The 15,546-nt window shown below is 41.8% G+C and overlaps 1 protein-coding gene across 2 annotated transcripts in view; it reads left to right on the top strand.

Annotated features, from left to right (window-relative positions):
* The first annotated feature begins 7,555 nt into the window (after positions 1–7,555).
* OSBPL11 (oxysterol binding protein like 11) overlaps positions 7,556–15,546 on the top strand; it is a 94,810-nt gene continuing 86,819 nt past the window's right edge. For both annotated transcript variants that reach the window (XM_028091314.2, XM_028091313.2), the window contains exon 1: positions 7,556–8,497. In XM_028091314.2, coding sequence (XP_027947115.1) covers positions 8,286–8,497 — 212 coding nt within the window. In that variant the 5' untranslated portion in view covers positions 7,556–8,285. The remainder of the gene's footprint in view (positions 8,498–15,546) is intronic.

Raw genomic sequence — 15,546 nt, 5'->3', positions numbered from 1 at the left:
TGTTGTGCTTCGAGATGTACTGATGCTATTGAGCTACAGTCTGCATGAAATATCTACACCTGTTCTCTTCCTAAACCACTGGAGAAATTGGTTTAAGATCTGATTAAATTCTAAAACATTTGGAATGGCTCCAAAGAGCTAAAACAGGTTTTGTTGCAAGGGAAAGAGCTCTGAACAACTATAACAGTCGTAAAAAGAACAGCTTATGACAAAGCCAACATTTCCTCAAAAGATGGAAGGAAGGAGCAGAATGTCCATTTATGCCGTGTCCGTTGTATTGAGCAACTTTTCACAAGGCTATATGATTGGCCATAGCACTTTAAAGATGGTAGCCACGGTAGGAGGAAGAGAAGAAGAACTCAGAGAGAGTGTTCCAAGTTTTCTCCTACTTCACCAACCTGAGTCTCCTCCCACAGGTGGAAAAAAGAGATTGAACTAAGTCCATCTGTACCAGGATAGAGCAGCAAGGGATCCTTAGGACCCCCTTCCCCCAGGCAGCAAGGCATTTCCTCCCAGGGCCAGTGCTGGACTGCCCGATGAGCAAACTGGGTGGCGGTTTAGCACACCAGGAAAGCACTGGCCCTCCCAAAGATTTCAAGTTTGATAGGACATTTTAAAACAGTCTTTCATGGAGAAAATTCAAACATTGTGGGGCTCCTTTTCATTTGTTTCACAGGCTGGCATTTTTTGGAAGGGTAAAGCCACAGATGAGGATTGACTGATTATTTTATTTATTTATTTTTTAAAGATTTTATTTATTTATTCGACAAAGAGAGACACAGCGATAGAGGGAACACCAGCAGGAGGAGTGGGAGAGGGAGAAGCAGGCTTCCCGTGGAGCAGGGAGCCTGACGCAGGGCTATCTATCCCAGGACCCTGGGATGATGACCTGAGCCGAAGGTGATGCTTAATGACTGAGCCACCCAGGCGCCCCTGATTATTTTATTTTAAAGTAGGTTCTATGCCCAGTGTGGGGCTTGAACTCATGACCTTGAGATCAAGAGTCACATGCTCTACCAATGAGCCAGGCACGTGCCCCCAGGTTGGTGTTTTTAAATTTGGAATTAGATATGAGAAACATCAACATCTTTTTAATGCTTAGGGTCTTGAAGGTGCAACTCTTTCCCAGCCAGGGGCTTTATGGGCACACCGGACCTAAATCACCATCCAGGGGAATTATTCTCACGGGAGGAATTCCAAGCCACGCAGAAGCAGGGAAACTGGGGAGGGACAGGATGCTAAAACCTGCACAATAAGGTGAAATTAATATGGATGGATTTCTTCACAAGATGCCCCTTGCTTTCTCATGATATCCTGATCTATGAACTTTGTGGACACTACTTCCGGGAGATATTTTATGTAAAAGGTTTCTGTGGTCAAATAATGTTGGGAAATACTGCACCTTTTATCTCCATCTCGAAGATTCCCGATGTACATTAGCATATTAAATCTTCCAAGCAGTTATGCAATAAAGGAACTAGTCTAAATTAAAAAAAAAAAAAATCAGTGTTTTTCAAACGTGTCTAATCGCAGGAAGAAAATTTTAAATCTTGTAACCCTGATTAATATCCTGCAATATTGTGTGGAGCACAAATTAAAAAGTGCCACCCTCGTTTTTCCTTTCTTTTGGTGATGGGATGGTTTTTACGAAAGAGACATTTGGTGTATGCCCTGTCAAGTAAATCACTGTTTTCCTGTCAACTGATTCATTTGATGGGAACAATAAATTTGTATGCTGACCCACATGAGTGCTCCCCAGAATTCACACCCAGGTGACTTCGTGCTAGAGCATTCGTTGGCTTTTCTTTCTCTCCTTTCCTATGGCACTCACCACTTGGTGATGGGAAGGGTATGTGACTCCGGTGGACTCTGCATTTTTCTGGGCTTCTGTCAGCAAAAGACTACCTGCACTAGCCAAAGGAGTCTAAAAATGGACAAGATGAACATGTCACATTGAGGGAACATGTGTTCTCATTTTATCATACAGTTTTAAGAGCTAATTTTGCTGTCTGCTGGGTATTTAAGTGAAAAACTTGTAGGCTCAATAGGGATTCAGGGGAGAGATGCAAAGAATGGGAGAAAAAAATGTCATTTTATCAAAATGTGAGCACAGCAGCTACTCCATTCTCTCCTCCCCACCCTTCCCTCTTGCTCTCAAACAAAAGTACTGAGTATGTCTGTTTCTTTTACTCCCACTACAAGCGTTGAGCCGGGCAGGGAAGTGTGTCCAGCAAAATGCTTGCTCTCTGGGACCCCTTAGCAGGGTCACCCCCACTGAAGTGGGAAATCGCTAAAGGATTTGTGCCTGAGCGGGAAGCTGCTTAACTGAAACTCTGTTTCACCACAGTAGTAGTAACATCTGTTGTGACTGTGAATATTTTGTCCTCCCAGAATTCTTCCTTTTCCTTCCTCCTCTCCAACCCCTGCCTTTTGGTTGGTTGGTTTGTTTTAGTGGTGGGTTTGCCTCCTTATTCTCAGAGTGCCTCTCTCGTGGGATCAGATAGTGGGATCGGGACTGCTTCCCACTCCCCTGCTCCCTGCTGCCCTGCTCCCAGTTTCTTTGTGGCCTGTCCATAGGGGCAGGCTCACAGAGAAAGCCGGTCTCTTGTGCTTCAGGGGAACAAATCACCCCTCCCTCCCCCCCAGGTCAGGGTTAGAACAAGAAAATGAAAATAGCCAGTTCAGCACTGACTAGATGCCAGCCCTGTGCTAAAAACTTTCTACGTATTTTCTTATTTCATCCTATTTCTATTTTACAGTTGAGAAAACTGAGACTCACCAAGGTAACTTGCCCACAGTCAAACACACCACGTGGCACAGAGCTAAGGTTTGAAGGCTGATGCCAAAGGTCATGTGATTGGCCACTGTAGTAAATTCCTTCACTCCTTCGACGAACGTATCAGGGAGCGTTCAAGTAGTGGGGATACAGGAGTGGGCACAAAGAATGAAGGCTTTCCTTACGCAGCTTCCACTCCAGTGAGGAGACAGAAAACGCACAGCAAAGTGCGTTTGCATGCTCTACTCACTCGCTAAGCAGAGTGACAGGATCAAGAGTAGTGGGGAGGGGCGAGGGGCGGCTCCTGTGCCCAGAGTGAGTGATCAGGGAAGGCCTCTGTGAGATGCCACTGGAATGGGATTACCCTATGCTCCTGCATTTTCTCATGGACACCCGCATGCTGGCAACTCCAGCTACTGCTCCTGGGGCTCTATATTTACACACCCTGACAGGTCTCTTTTGATCAGGGTACCTCTAGGGAACTCTATTTCACTGGGGAGACACAACTGGCATTCTTCCACAGAAATAGGTTGGACGATGTCTTCAGCAATATGCTGGTTGGTGTGTCTTCAGAGTTGTCCAGAGAAAAGTGCTCTCACCTTTCAACAAAAGCATTCGTTTTACTTGGCAGGTGAACCCTATTCTTCTAATAACAACGGATAACAGTTGCCAAGCACTTGCCACGTCATGTGTCAGACGTGGGTCTAAGTGCTTTATATGTGTCATTTCGTTTAATGCTGACAATAACTCGAAAGAGAGATTGTCTGAGCTTTGGCTGCCATAACAAAATACCATAGACTGGGTGGCTTAAACAACAGGAATTAATTTTCTCACAGTCCTGGAGGCTAGAAGTCCAAGATCAAGGTGCCGGCATGGTTGAGTTCTCTTGAGAACTCTCTTCCTGGCTTGTGGACAGTCTCCTTCTCCCTGTGTCCTTACATGGTAGAGAGAAAGAGAGGGAGAGGGAGGATGTGAGCTGCATGATGTCTCTTATTATAAGGGCACTAATTTCATCATGGAGCCTGTCGAAACCTAATTATCTCCCAAAGGCCCCATCTCCAAATGCCATCACATTGGGGATTAGGAATTAAATATACAAACTTTAGGGGAACACAATTCAATCCATAGCAGAGATGTCATTATTACTGCCATTCTACAGGTAAGGAAACAGGTACAATGAACTCGGGTAATTTGCCCAACATCATATGCAGTGGAATTAGTATCGAGTTCTTGTCAGTCTGACACATATCAAAAACTATCTTTGTGAGAAAGAAGAAAATGGCACAATATTACTGGTTCTGAACCCAAATCATGAACTCTGAAAATGCTTAACAACAACAACAAAAAATACCAAAGCCCTACAACTTCTAAACCAAGGAACAAACCTTAAAGGGAAACTTCTTTAAAAAGTCCTATATCCTGGCATACCATGGGTGTAAAGCTTTTTTATTTTAAGAAAAAGAAAGAGTGCACACGAGGGGGTGGGCAAAGGGAGAGCGAGAGAGAGAATCTTAAACAGGCTCCAACATGGGGCTTGATCTCATAACCCTGAGATCGTGACCTGAGTCAAAAATCAAGAGTCGGATGCTTAACCAACGAGCCACCCAGGTACCCCTGCATGTAAAGCTTTTTAAACTGAATGTTAATAAAATGTTCTTGACCACTATGCTATGCAGCTTCTTTCCACGTGGAAGGATGCACTTATCCATCATACAGGTAGAACACTGAGGAATGCACAATAAACTCTTCATAGAGATGAACATATCCTTCTTTGAAGGCTTTCAAAGAAGTGAACTTCTACTTTAAGTTCTGTAGCTATTGCAATACCATTTTTTCTTGGACAAAGGAGTTTGGAATTTATTCCAAAAATAAAGGTCTGTGGAGGGTTCCAAGTTTCAAAAGGGCACGGTCGGAGTTGTGAAGAACAGACTGGCATTGGAGAGGTCTGTAAGAATATTACTATGCTGTTTCAAATTCAATTGACTTTCAGTGCTATAGCCATCACACACCCATACAGTTTGGATCCATTTACTTCCCTATCCCCACTGTCATCACCCTAGTCCAAGCCATTATCATTTCTCACTTTATTTTCTATGAAGTCTCCTAACAAGTCCCCTGCTTCCTCTTTTTCTCCCATTAAAATCAATCTTCTACATGGTAACTAGGGAATTTGTTTTTTTTTAAAATAATAACTTCATTTTGATATAATTCATGCACCCTGAATTCACCCACTTAAAGTATATAATTAAATGGATTTTAGTATAGGGGCGCCTGGGTGGCTCAGTTGGTTAAGTGACTGCCTTCGGCTCGGGTCATGATCCTGGAGTCCCAGGATCGAGTCCCAGGATCGAGTCCCAGGATGGAGTCCTATGTCGGGCTCCCTGCTCAGCAGGGAGTCTGCTTCTCCCTCTGACCCTCTTCCCTCTCGTGCTCTCTGTCTCTCATTCTCTCTCTCTCAAATAAATAAATAAAATCTTTAAAAAAATAAATAAATGGATTTTAGTATATTCACAAGATTATGCAACCGTTGCAAGTGTCTTGTTTTTTAAAGGTTTTATTTTATTTTATTTACTTTTAAATATTTTATTTATTTTATTTGAGAGATATAGAGAAAAAGAGCTAGCAGAGGGAGGGAGGAGCAGGATCCCTGCCAAACAGGGAGCCCAATGTGGGGCTCAATCTGAGGACCCTGGGTTCCTGACCTGAGCCTAAGGCAGACGCTTAACTGACTGAGCCACCCAGGTGCCCCTTAAAGATTTATTTTTAAGTAATCTCTGCACCCAGCATGGAGCTGGAACTCACAACCCTGAGATCAAAAGTTGCATGCTCTACTGACTAAGCCAGCCAGGCGCCCGAAAGTGTCTAATTTTAAAACATTTTAATTATGCCTTGAAAATACCTAATACCTGCTAATAGGTATTGTTAGCAGTCATTTCCCATTCCTCCTTCCTCCCAGCCCGTGGCAACCACTAATCTACTTTCTGCCTCTGTGGATTTGCTGATTCTGGACACTTCATGTAAATGGAATCACAGAATATGTGATTTTTTGTGTCTTGCTTCTGACACTTAGTGTAATGCTTTCAAAGTCTATCTTTGTTGAAGCATGCATCAGCACTTCATTCCATTTTATGACCAAATAATATTCAATTGTATGGACATATCACATTTTACATTTCCACCAGGAGTGTGTGAGGGGCCTAGTTTCTTCACATCCCTCATCAACATTGGTTATTATCTATCTTTTTTATTACAGCCATCCTAATGGTTACAAAGAACCATCTCATTGTGGTTTTGATCTGTGTTTCCTTGATGAATAATAATGTTGAGAATCTCTCAATGTATTTACTAACTTTTGGTATATCATCTTTTTTTTTAAGATTTTATTTATTTATTTGACAGAGAGAGAGAGTACAAACTGGGGGAGCGAGAGAGGGAGACACAGAGGAGCAGGGAGCCCAATGTGGGGCTTGATCCCAGGACCCTGAGCTGAAGGCAGATGCTTAACCGACTGAGCCGCCCAGGCACCCTGACTTTTGGTATATCATCTTTGAAGAAATGTCTATTCAGCTCCTTTGCCCATTTTTTAAAAATAGGGTTATTTATCTTTCTATTAATGAGTTATAAGTGTCTTTTACATATTAATGTATACATGTCTTTGATCTATTTTGAATTAATTTTTGTGTATGATTGAGGTAGGGATCCAGTTTCCTTCTTTATATAGAATGACCCAGCACTATTTGTTGAAACGACTAGAAAGATCTTTTAAAAACATAGATCAGATCATACTCCTTCTCTGATTAAAACTTTTAATAACTTTCCATTGCACTTACAATAAAATCCAAATTTCTCTGCCTACTCCTTCACTCTCATTTTATGCCACTTTCTCTCTTGCTCACCAGGCTGCCAGGTTTCTCATTTCTCAGAATAAATAAAGCTTAGTTTTCCCTTAGTTTCCTCATCTTTCTTCATTTCTCACCTTAAATATCATCTCCTCATAGATGACTTTTCTCAACTTTTCTTGTAAAGTAGATTCCCATCCCACTTATTTCTTGTATCATCTCCTATAATTTTCTTCATAGCTTTAATTATCAATCTCTATATATATCTGCATTTATTTTACTACTTTACTTTTGAGTAATACTTCTTTGCATTTTCCATAGTGTTTTGCATATTGTATACATTCAGCTCATAAGTCATGTTGTTAGAAACTAGAGAAACTAGAATTTACAATTAGATGGGACGTAAAAAAAATCACCTGTCAACTACTCCTACTTTACAGATCCCAAACCAAAGTCTAAAGAGTGTGAAAGAGTTGTCTGGGGTCAGCAGGAGTTGATTTTGAGAGCTCTAATTTCCGCACTGATTTGCCCTATTCCATTGTCATGCATTTTTTCCAAAATTACTAAAATGAAGAGGTTTTTTGTAATTTCTTAGAGAAATGACATTATTTTTCTAAGTCTGCTTTCTAAAATGCCTGGAATGGGCCCTCAAATGGATGGACAGGACCTGGTGAGGAAGGCTGGAAGTCACATTTCGCAAGGGCATAACATCGGACCACTTCTTGGTTTCTTGCTCCTTGGCTGTCCCACCTCCTTCTCCCTCAGTCCTTTCCCTTCTTCCGGGTCAACCGCCCCGGCGGGGATACCCCGAGGCTCCGCCCCCTTCAGGGCCGCGTGCCCTGCGCCAACATGGCGCCAGGCGCTTCTGCTCTGGGGGAAGTGAGCTCACGCTACTCCGGAAGGGAAGGCGGGGAAAGAGCGGGCGGGTGGGTGACCCGCTGTGGGGCTGTGGGTGGGGCGGCGGCCGCAGCTGTGGCATTCGCGTTTGGGGCTGGAGAGAGGGCGAGAGGCTCGCCGGCCCCTGGGAGCCCAGTCGAGGTCCCAGGGCCGGGGGGGTTGGAGGAAGTCGCTCCGAGAGGCTCGCCACGGGCCGAACGAGAGACGGCCCTGGGAGCCGGCGTCCCGCCCCCGGCGGCCTCCTTCCCCGTCCCTCCTCCTGGGCTGCGCGCGGGCGGCCGCAGCTCTGTGTCGGGGGCTGCGGCGGGAACCGTCGAGCGGGCTGGACGGAACCCTCCCTCAGAGGACCCGCTGGAGGAGAAGAGGGAGCGCGGTGGGTCAGGTCGTCAGCTCAGAGGTCAGGCCTCGGGTCGCGCTCCGTGGTCCTCCGTCCTTCGCCCAGCCGTCTTGGCTAGAGTCCGCGCCCTCCCCGCGCCGCTCCAGCTTCTCTTTTGAGTATGCCACCAAACCCTCTGGCAGGGTGAGCTTTTTTCCTCCTCGCTTTTGCCGGGAAGGAGATATATATTTAAAGGATACCCGTGCTCATTGCTACCCCTGCCCTCTTAAAAGTTTGCCTTCGGTAGGAATGCTTGTGTTCCTTCCCTGGACCATTTGATGATTCCCACTCCAGCCGCGGCCTGATTCAGTAACCGGAATCACCTTCCGATCAAATCTTAAGAATTAATCACCTTCAAAACTACTCTGCGGAGTTCTCTCCCGCGCAAGAAGGGCAAATGGACTTTGGCATTAAGATGCAGGGGGGTGAACCAGTGTCAACGATGAAAGTGTCTGAGAGCGAAGGCAAGCTGGAGGGCCTGGCCGCCGCGGTGACCCCGAACAAGAGCAGCGGCAACAGCAGCTGTGGGGGTGGAGTCGGCGGCGGCGGCGGCGGCGGCGGTGGCGGCGGCGGCGGCCGCGGTGGCGGTGCGAAAGGCTGGCAGTACAGGTACGGCACTTTCTTCAGGGTGATTTCCTCAGGTGGGGGTAAGTATGCTGGAGTCTGCATTTGTGCAGTTGTTGAAAGGTGAAGTTACCCACTGACTTCCAGAAGCAGCCTCTCAGTTGGACCCGGGATCTCCTCTTTCATTAGCAAGATTTTCATTCATTCATTCATTCATTCACTCATTCACTCATTCGTCCATTCAACAGGTTATTTATTGAAGACCTTTTGGAGAATACATAAATGTATCCCTGAAGTTCCTCCAGCATCCCTAGAGTTAATCCCTCCTCTGATTTAATTTTTCTGTACTCGTGTTTTTGCCCGCGTTGTAATTTGTTTACAGGCCTGCCTGCTCTGCTGGACCGAGGGCAAGAACTGCTTAACTCAGCTCTCTCCAGAGACTAGCAAATGCTAGGTGCTCAAAACATTTGTCAAGGGACTGAATGGAATCATTGCATAAGAAGATGCTTGCCTCAGTTTGTGACTTAGAAGGGGAGATACACATAAGTAATTGGAATACGGGGGCAAAGGTGCAGATGCTCCTTCCTCTCATACTCTAGACCAGTGAGCCTGAAGATGTTTCCGTTTGAGTTGGTCAGGCCATTTACAAGCTCTGTCTTGTTGAGAAATTCTACATTTGTTAATTTTTATTAATACGAAGAAAAAATTTAAGGAATAGGAAGAGAGTGCTGGAGAAGCAATGGTAGTTTTGTTTTTGTTTTTGATATGTAGAGAGCTATATAACCATCCAGAATCTTTTTAATTGAGATATACTTGACATGTAACTTATATTTTCACGCCTACAACATAATGATTCCATATTTGCGTGTGTTTTGGAAATGATCACAGTACATCTAGTGAACATCCATCACTGTATATAGTTACAATATATTTTTTAAGGATTTATTCATTTATTTATTTTAGAGAGAGAGCGCACGAGAGAGTGAAAGAGCACGCGTGCCTGTGCAAGAGTGCACCAGCACCAGGCATGCAAAGGCAGGGGCAGAGGGAGAGGGAGAGAATTTCAAGTAGGCTCCCTGCGTGAAGTCCCACTCAAGGCTCAATATCACCACCCTGACATCCCAACCAGAGCTGAAATCAAGAGTCGGTCACCTAACCAAGTGAGCTGAGGCGCACCCCAGTAGTTACAGTATTTTTTTTTTTATTGCGATGAGAACTTCCAAGATTTCTCTCTAAGCAACTTAAAAATACACAATATAGTATCATTAATTATAGTCACCATGCTGTGCACTACATCCCCAGGACTTACTTTGTAACTGGAAGCTTGTACCTTTTGATCACTTTCACCTAGTTCATAGCCCAACACTCCACCCCACACTTCCTCTCTGGCAACCAGGGATCTGTCTCTGTATCTATGAGTTTGTTTTTATTTTGTTTTGTTTTGTTTAGATTCCACTGTAAGTGAGACCATACAGTATATGCTTGTCTGTGTCTAACTTATTTCATTTAACATAATGCCCTCAGGATCCAACCGTGTTGCGAATGGCAAGATTTCCCTTTTTTTGTGGCAAAGTAATATTCTGTTTTATATACCACATTTTCTTTATTTGTTCATCTGTTGATGGACACTTAGGTTGCTTCCACGTCTTGGCTGTTGTAAATAATGCATTGAACATGGGAGTGCAGATAATCTTTTCAAGTTAATGGTTTTTTTTGGTTTTTTTTCCAGATAAATACCCAGAAATAGAATGGCTAGATCACCAGAATCTTAAGAATGAATGAAATCAGGCTATTTCATGGTATTGAAACTAAAGGAATGAATTGTTAAGTTTTGGTTCACTGACTGCCTGCTAATTCTAGTCCTTTTCAGCCCTGTGCTGTTTGTAGTTGTGAAATCTGAAAGGGATTAAAGCCAAGATTTTGTGAAGGATATACATTTATCATGAATGATATCCATATATGTAAAAAATGCATGACTATATTAGCATACAGAAATGAAGTGTAGAAAATTAAAACTTTTTATTGGTAAGTGATAATAGGACAAGAAAGTATATTTAGTTATTGTGAGATGTTTAGGCTCACTTTTGGAATCAGCATGATTTTTTTTTTTGGTGCCTTAAGACTAACCGTATAACATTATCAATTACTTGGTAGGAATATTTTGATATGACTTAAGGAAGCAAAATAAAGTAATATTCCAAGTCAAAAGTCAGTCTTCTGATATCCTCAACTTTTTGAAACCCAGTCTCAAATGAATTGAAAAGTGAAACAGGTTTCTTAATCCTGAAGAAAGTTGTCATAAAACCAATCACTTTACTCTTTGTACTTTGATTCAGAATTGTATTGTCCCTTATTTAGGGTATTATTTAATGGTTATGTAATTTTCAAACTAGAATCTGTTGGGAAGCACAAGTGAAAAAGGTTATCACGGGAAATGTACCAGCAAAAATGGCAATTGACAATGTAGGACAGTCCAAGAAGATTTGAAAAATTAACATGCAGATTCAGCTTTATTACTTCCTAGTAATCAGTCACAATGACCTAAGTCATCCAGGAAAGCACACTATGTTTAAAAACATACCATATGATACAGTGGTGAACGATTTCAAAGGAAATAGCTGAAAGAAAGATGCTTAAATAGCTGGAAAATGCAGTTATGTGGAACTCTTCCCCATGGGTGCAGTTATATAATGTATTACTGCATTTACATACTGACATTTTTATTTTAATGAGGTTTGTCCAAGCCTAATCCTTCAATCTAGCCCCCAATCTAATTTGTCCCTTTGTCCTCTAGGACATTGATCAAGCAGTTTTCTCCATTGTCCTGTGTTGCTCTCTCTCTGCTGGCTGCTTCCCTTGAGACTCAGTCTCTAGACTTTAAAAACAACAACAATAATAAAACCCAACCTAATCCTTTCCTCTTGAAAGTCATTTACACTCAGTTGCCTCCTTTTCCTTAATCCTCATTTATTGCTCAACTCAAGACAGTTGGCTCTATCCTCACCAAGGATATGAGTGAAAAGGATGAATTGTTTTAGATTCATATTCCCATTTATTTCTCTGTAAGTCTATTTGTTATAACTCTTTTCTTGATGGGTTTGTCTTTTTTTTTGTAAAGATATTTTTAAGCAATCTCTATACCCAACGTTGGGCTATAACTCAAAACCCCTGAGATCAAGAGTTATGCTCCACTTAACTGAGCCAGCCAGGCACCCCTCTTTTCTTCACTTTATTACTTTCTTTTGGTTTCTCCTTTATCCCTCTGACTGTTACTTTCTCAGTATCTTTGGTTGGCTCTTTTCCTTAAAAAGCTGGTGTGATATTTCATCATCATCTTAAGCTGCATGTTTTCTGTCTGTCTCATTCTCTTCCATGGCCTCAGCTATTTCTGGAACTTGGGAGCCAATACATCTAGCTGTCTACCTCTAATTTGCTACTATCCCATATTAAAAAATGGGGATTTTTGGTTATGTCTTATTGAGTAGTTGAAATTCAGTAAAGACCCTATGATTCAGGCCCTGGGCTTTGGCTTTGCAAACTTAGAAAATTAATTAGGGTAATGTTTTCAAGGTTTATAAATGCTGTAACGCGTATCATTACTTCATTTTTTATGGCTGCATAATATTCCATTATATGAATGTATCACATTTTGTTTATCCATTCATCAGTTGATGGACACTTGGGTTGTTTCCGTTTTGTGGCTATTATGAATAATGCTACTTTGAACATTTGCATTCAGGTTTTCTGTGGACATGTGTTTTCATTTCTCTTGGGTGTATATCTAGAATGGAATTGCTGGTTCATATGGTAACTTTATGTTTAACTTTTTGAGGAACTGCCAGACTATTCTCTTAAAGCGGCTGTACCATTTTACATTCTTGCCAGTAGTGTATTAGGGTTTTAATTTCTTCACATCCTTGTCAGCACTGGTCTTTTTGATTTTAACTGTCCTAGTGGTTTGTGAAATGGTATCTCATTGTGGCTTTGAATTGCATTTTCCTGATGTCTGATAACATTGAGCGTCTTTCCATGTACTTACTGGTCATTTGTATATCTTCTTTGGAGAAATATCTATTCAGATCCTTTGCCTATTTTTAAGTTGGATTATTTATCTTTTTATTATAGAGTTGTAAGAGGTTTTTATGTATTCTGGATACATTTCCCTTGATAAATGATTTGCAAGTATATTCTATTCTGTGGAGTAGCTTTTCACTTTCTTGATGATATTGTTTACATCACAAAAGCTTTTAATTTTCATGAAACCCAATCAGTTTTTTAATTTTTTTGCTTATACTTGGTGTCACATTTAAGAAGCCATTGCCAAGTCCAGGACTGCAAAGGTTAATGCATTTGTTTTTGTCTAAGAGTTTATATTAGCACTTACATTTAGGTCTCTGATCCATTTTGAGTTACTTTTTTTTATGATTAATTATATGTATATTTTTTGTGTGAAGTGTCTGCTTATATGTTTTATTCATTTTTCTATTAATTTTTTCTTAGTATTTTTCTTGTTAATATACTTGAAGTATATTTTAAAAATATTACATGTCAGTTAATATCTTAATTTTTAATACCAATAGTACTTTAAAGGTATTTTGTTGCCTTTTTTTTTTTTAAACAGGTAAAAGAAGTATAAGAAATGCTTACCTTACATACTTGACCCACTTGCCCAGTTTCCCTCCCTGGAGTCACTGTCTTTAATTTATCTTTTTATTTTTTTATTTTTAAAGATTTTATTTATTTATTTGACAGAGAGACACAGCGAGAGCAGGAATACAAGTAGGGGGAGTGGGAGAGGGAGAAGCAGGCTTCCCGCTGAGCAGGGAGCCGGACGTGGGACTCGATCCCAGGACTCTGGGATCATGACCTGAGCCGAAGGCAGACGCTTAAGGACGCTTAAGGGAACCACCCAGGCGCCCTTAATTTATCTTTTTAAATACTGATTTCTACACTGTAGTTCCAGAGAAATTTATATTAGTTCTTTATATAAATATATACAACATATTTTAATTTTGTACAGTTAAATTATTTGCTAAACTTGGTAAAAAGATTTTCCTAGCTGTGTTTTATTTTTTTTATTTATTTTTTTTTTTTAAAAGGATGTTGCAGTCTTTTTTTTTTTAATGATTTTATTTATTTATTCATGAGCGACAGAGGTGGGGAGAGAGAGAGAGAGAGAGAGAGAAGCAGAGGGAGAAGCAGGCTCCCAAGGAGCAGGGAGCCCGATGCGGGACTCGATCCCAGGACCCTGGGATCATGACCTGAGCCGAAGGCAGACGCTTAACCATCTGAGCCACCCAGGCGCCCTATTTTTTTTTATTAAGATTTTATTTATTTGAGAGAGAGAGAATGAGATAGAGCATGAGGGGGGAGGGTCAGAGGGAGAAGCAGACTCCCCGCGGAGCAGGGAGCCCGATGTGGGACTCCATCCCAGGACTCCAGGATCATGACCCGAGCCGAAGGCAGTCGCCTAACCAACCGAGCCACCCAGGCGCCCCCCTAGCTGTGTTTTAATTTTTACATGTTTTCAGGCATATGGAAAACTTTTATCAGTCGGAACTCTCATACCTTTTTTTCCTCTCACTTCAAATTATAGAAGGTTATTTATTTTTAAAATTTTTTTAAAGTACTTTCCATGCCCAATGTGGGGCATGTACTCACAACCCCGAGATCAAAGGTTGCACGTTCCACCACCTGAGCCCGTCAGGCGCCCCTAGAAAGTTTTTTTTTTTTTTAAGATTTTTATTTATTTAAGAGAGAAAGTGCACGCGTGCGTTCATAAGCGAGTGTGGGGAGGGGCAAAGAGGGGGAGAGGGAGAAGCAGACTCCTGGATGAGCAGGGAACCCAACACAGGGCTCAATCCCAGGACCCTGGGATCATGACCTGAGCCAAAGGCAGATGCTTAACCAACTGAACCACCCAGCTGTCTGAAAGTTATTTTTTTAATAAATATTTATTTTCGGGTAGTTTTAAAATGATTTGGTAACTATATATTTATTTTGAATTTATTTTGAAATATGTGAGATAGTGTATTATCTACTTTTGTGTTACAAATTACCCCAAAATTTAGTGTGTTGAAACAGCAACATTTTTTATCCCACAGTGTCGTGAAGTGTAGGTGGGTCCACTGGTTTTGGGTCTTTCAGAAGGCTACAGTCATCTTGAGGCTCAACTGGGAAGAATTCACTTCCTGGCTCACTCGTGGCTCTTGGCACAATACAGTTCTTTTGACCTGTTGGACAAAGACCTCAGTTCTTTATAAACTGACTGCCAGTGGTGTCCTTTGGTTCCTGGCTGCCTGGCCTCTCCACAGAGCATCTTACTACTTGGCAACATGTTTCATCAGAGTGAGGAAATGAGAAAGCAAGAGAATGCTATCAAGATGGAAGTCACAGTCTTTTGTAACTTAAACATGGAAGTGAAGTCCCATCACTTTTCACTATGCATTAGAAGTTAAGTGATAAAGGTCAGCCTACACAAGGGTGTGAAAACCAGCAGGTGGGGATCATTGGGAGCCATGCAAGAAGGTGCCTATTACAGATGTTAGTATAAATAGAGTCTAGATTGTCATCTTCTGTTGAGATAGATTTGACAAGTAGGCAGTTGGAAATTTGTTTCTAAAGCTAAGAGTTTGGGACTGAAACTGATTGTCAGGGAATAAGAGGAGCTACTAGGAGATCTGTTGCAATGACCTACACATGAGATAATACAGGGAAGGTGTTAGTAGGCTGGAAAAGAAGGAAACTGTTAGAGGAAGGTTGACAGACCTTGGTGATTGATTGGATGGAGGGTTGTAGTGAAGGAAGGAAGTAAAAATTGGCATCAGTCATCCAGATTTGAAACTTTGAGAAATCTACAGAAGAAACAGATTTGGGGAGGCAAATGATGGATTTGGTTTTAGGTATGTTGAGCTAAAGTTGCCAGAATGTTTAAGTTGCATATCCAGCTAGACCTTAAAGATGTGGGGCATTAGGAAGGTAGATAATTGCCTTTATAGTATCCATAATGTTTTCACTTCTGTTGTCACATTTAATCCTCACAACAGCTCTTAGAGGAAAGTAGGACATTGTTATCCCCATTTTACAGTTGAAGA

The sequence above is a fragment of the Eumetopias jubatus genome, unplaced genomic scaffold (genome assembly GCF_037043125.1).
Source record: "Eumetopias jubatus isolate StellerSeaLion01/CBP00866 unplaced genomic scaffold, mEumJub1_p1.0 scaffold_1, whole genome shotgun sequence".
Taxonomy (NCBI): Eukaryota; Metazoa; Chordata; class Mammalia; order Carnivora; family Otariidae; genus Eumetopias; species Eumetopias jubatus.
This window is presented reverse-complemented; position numbering and strand designations above follow the sequence as displayed.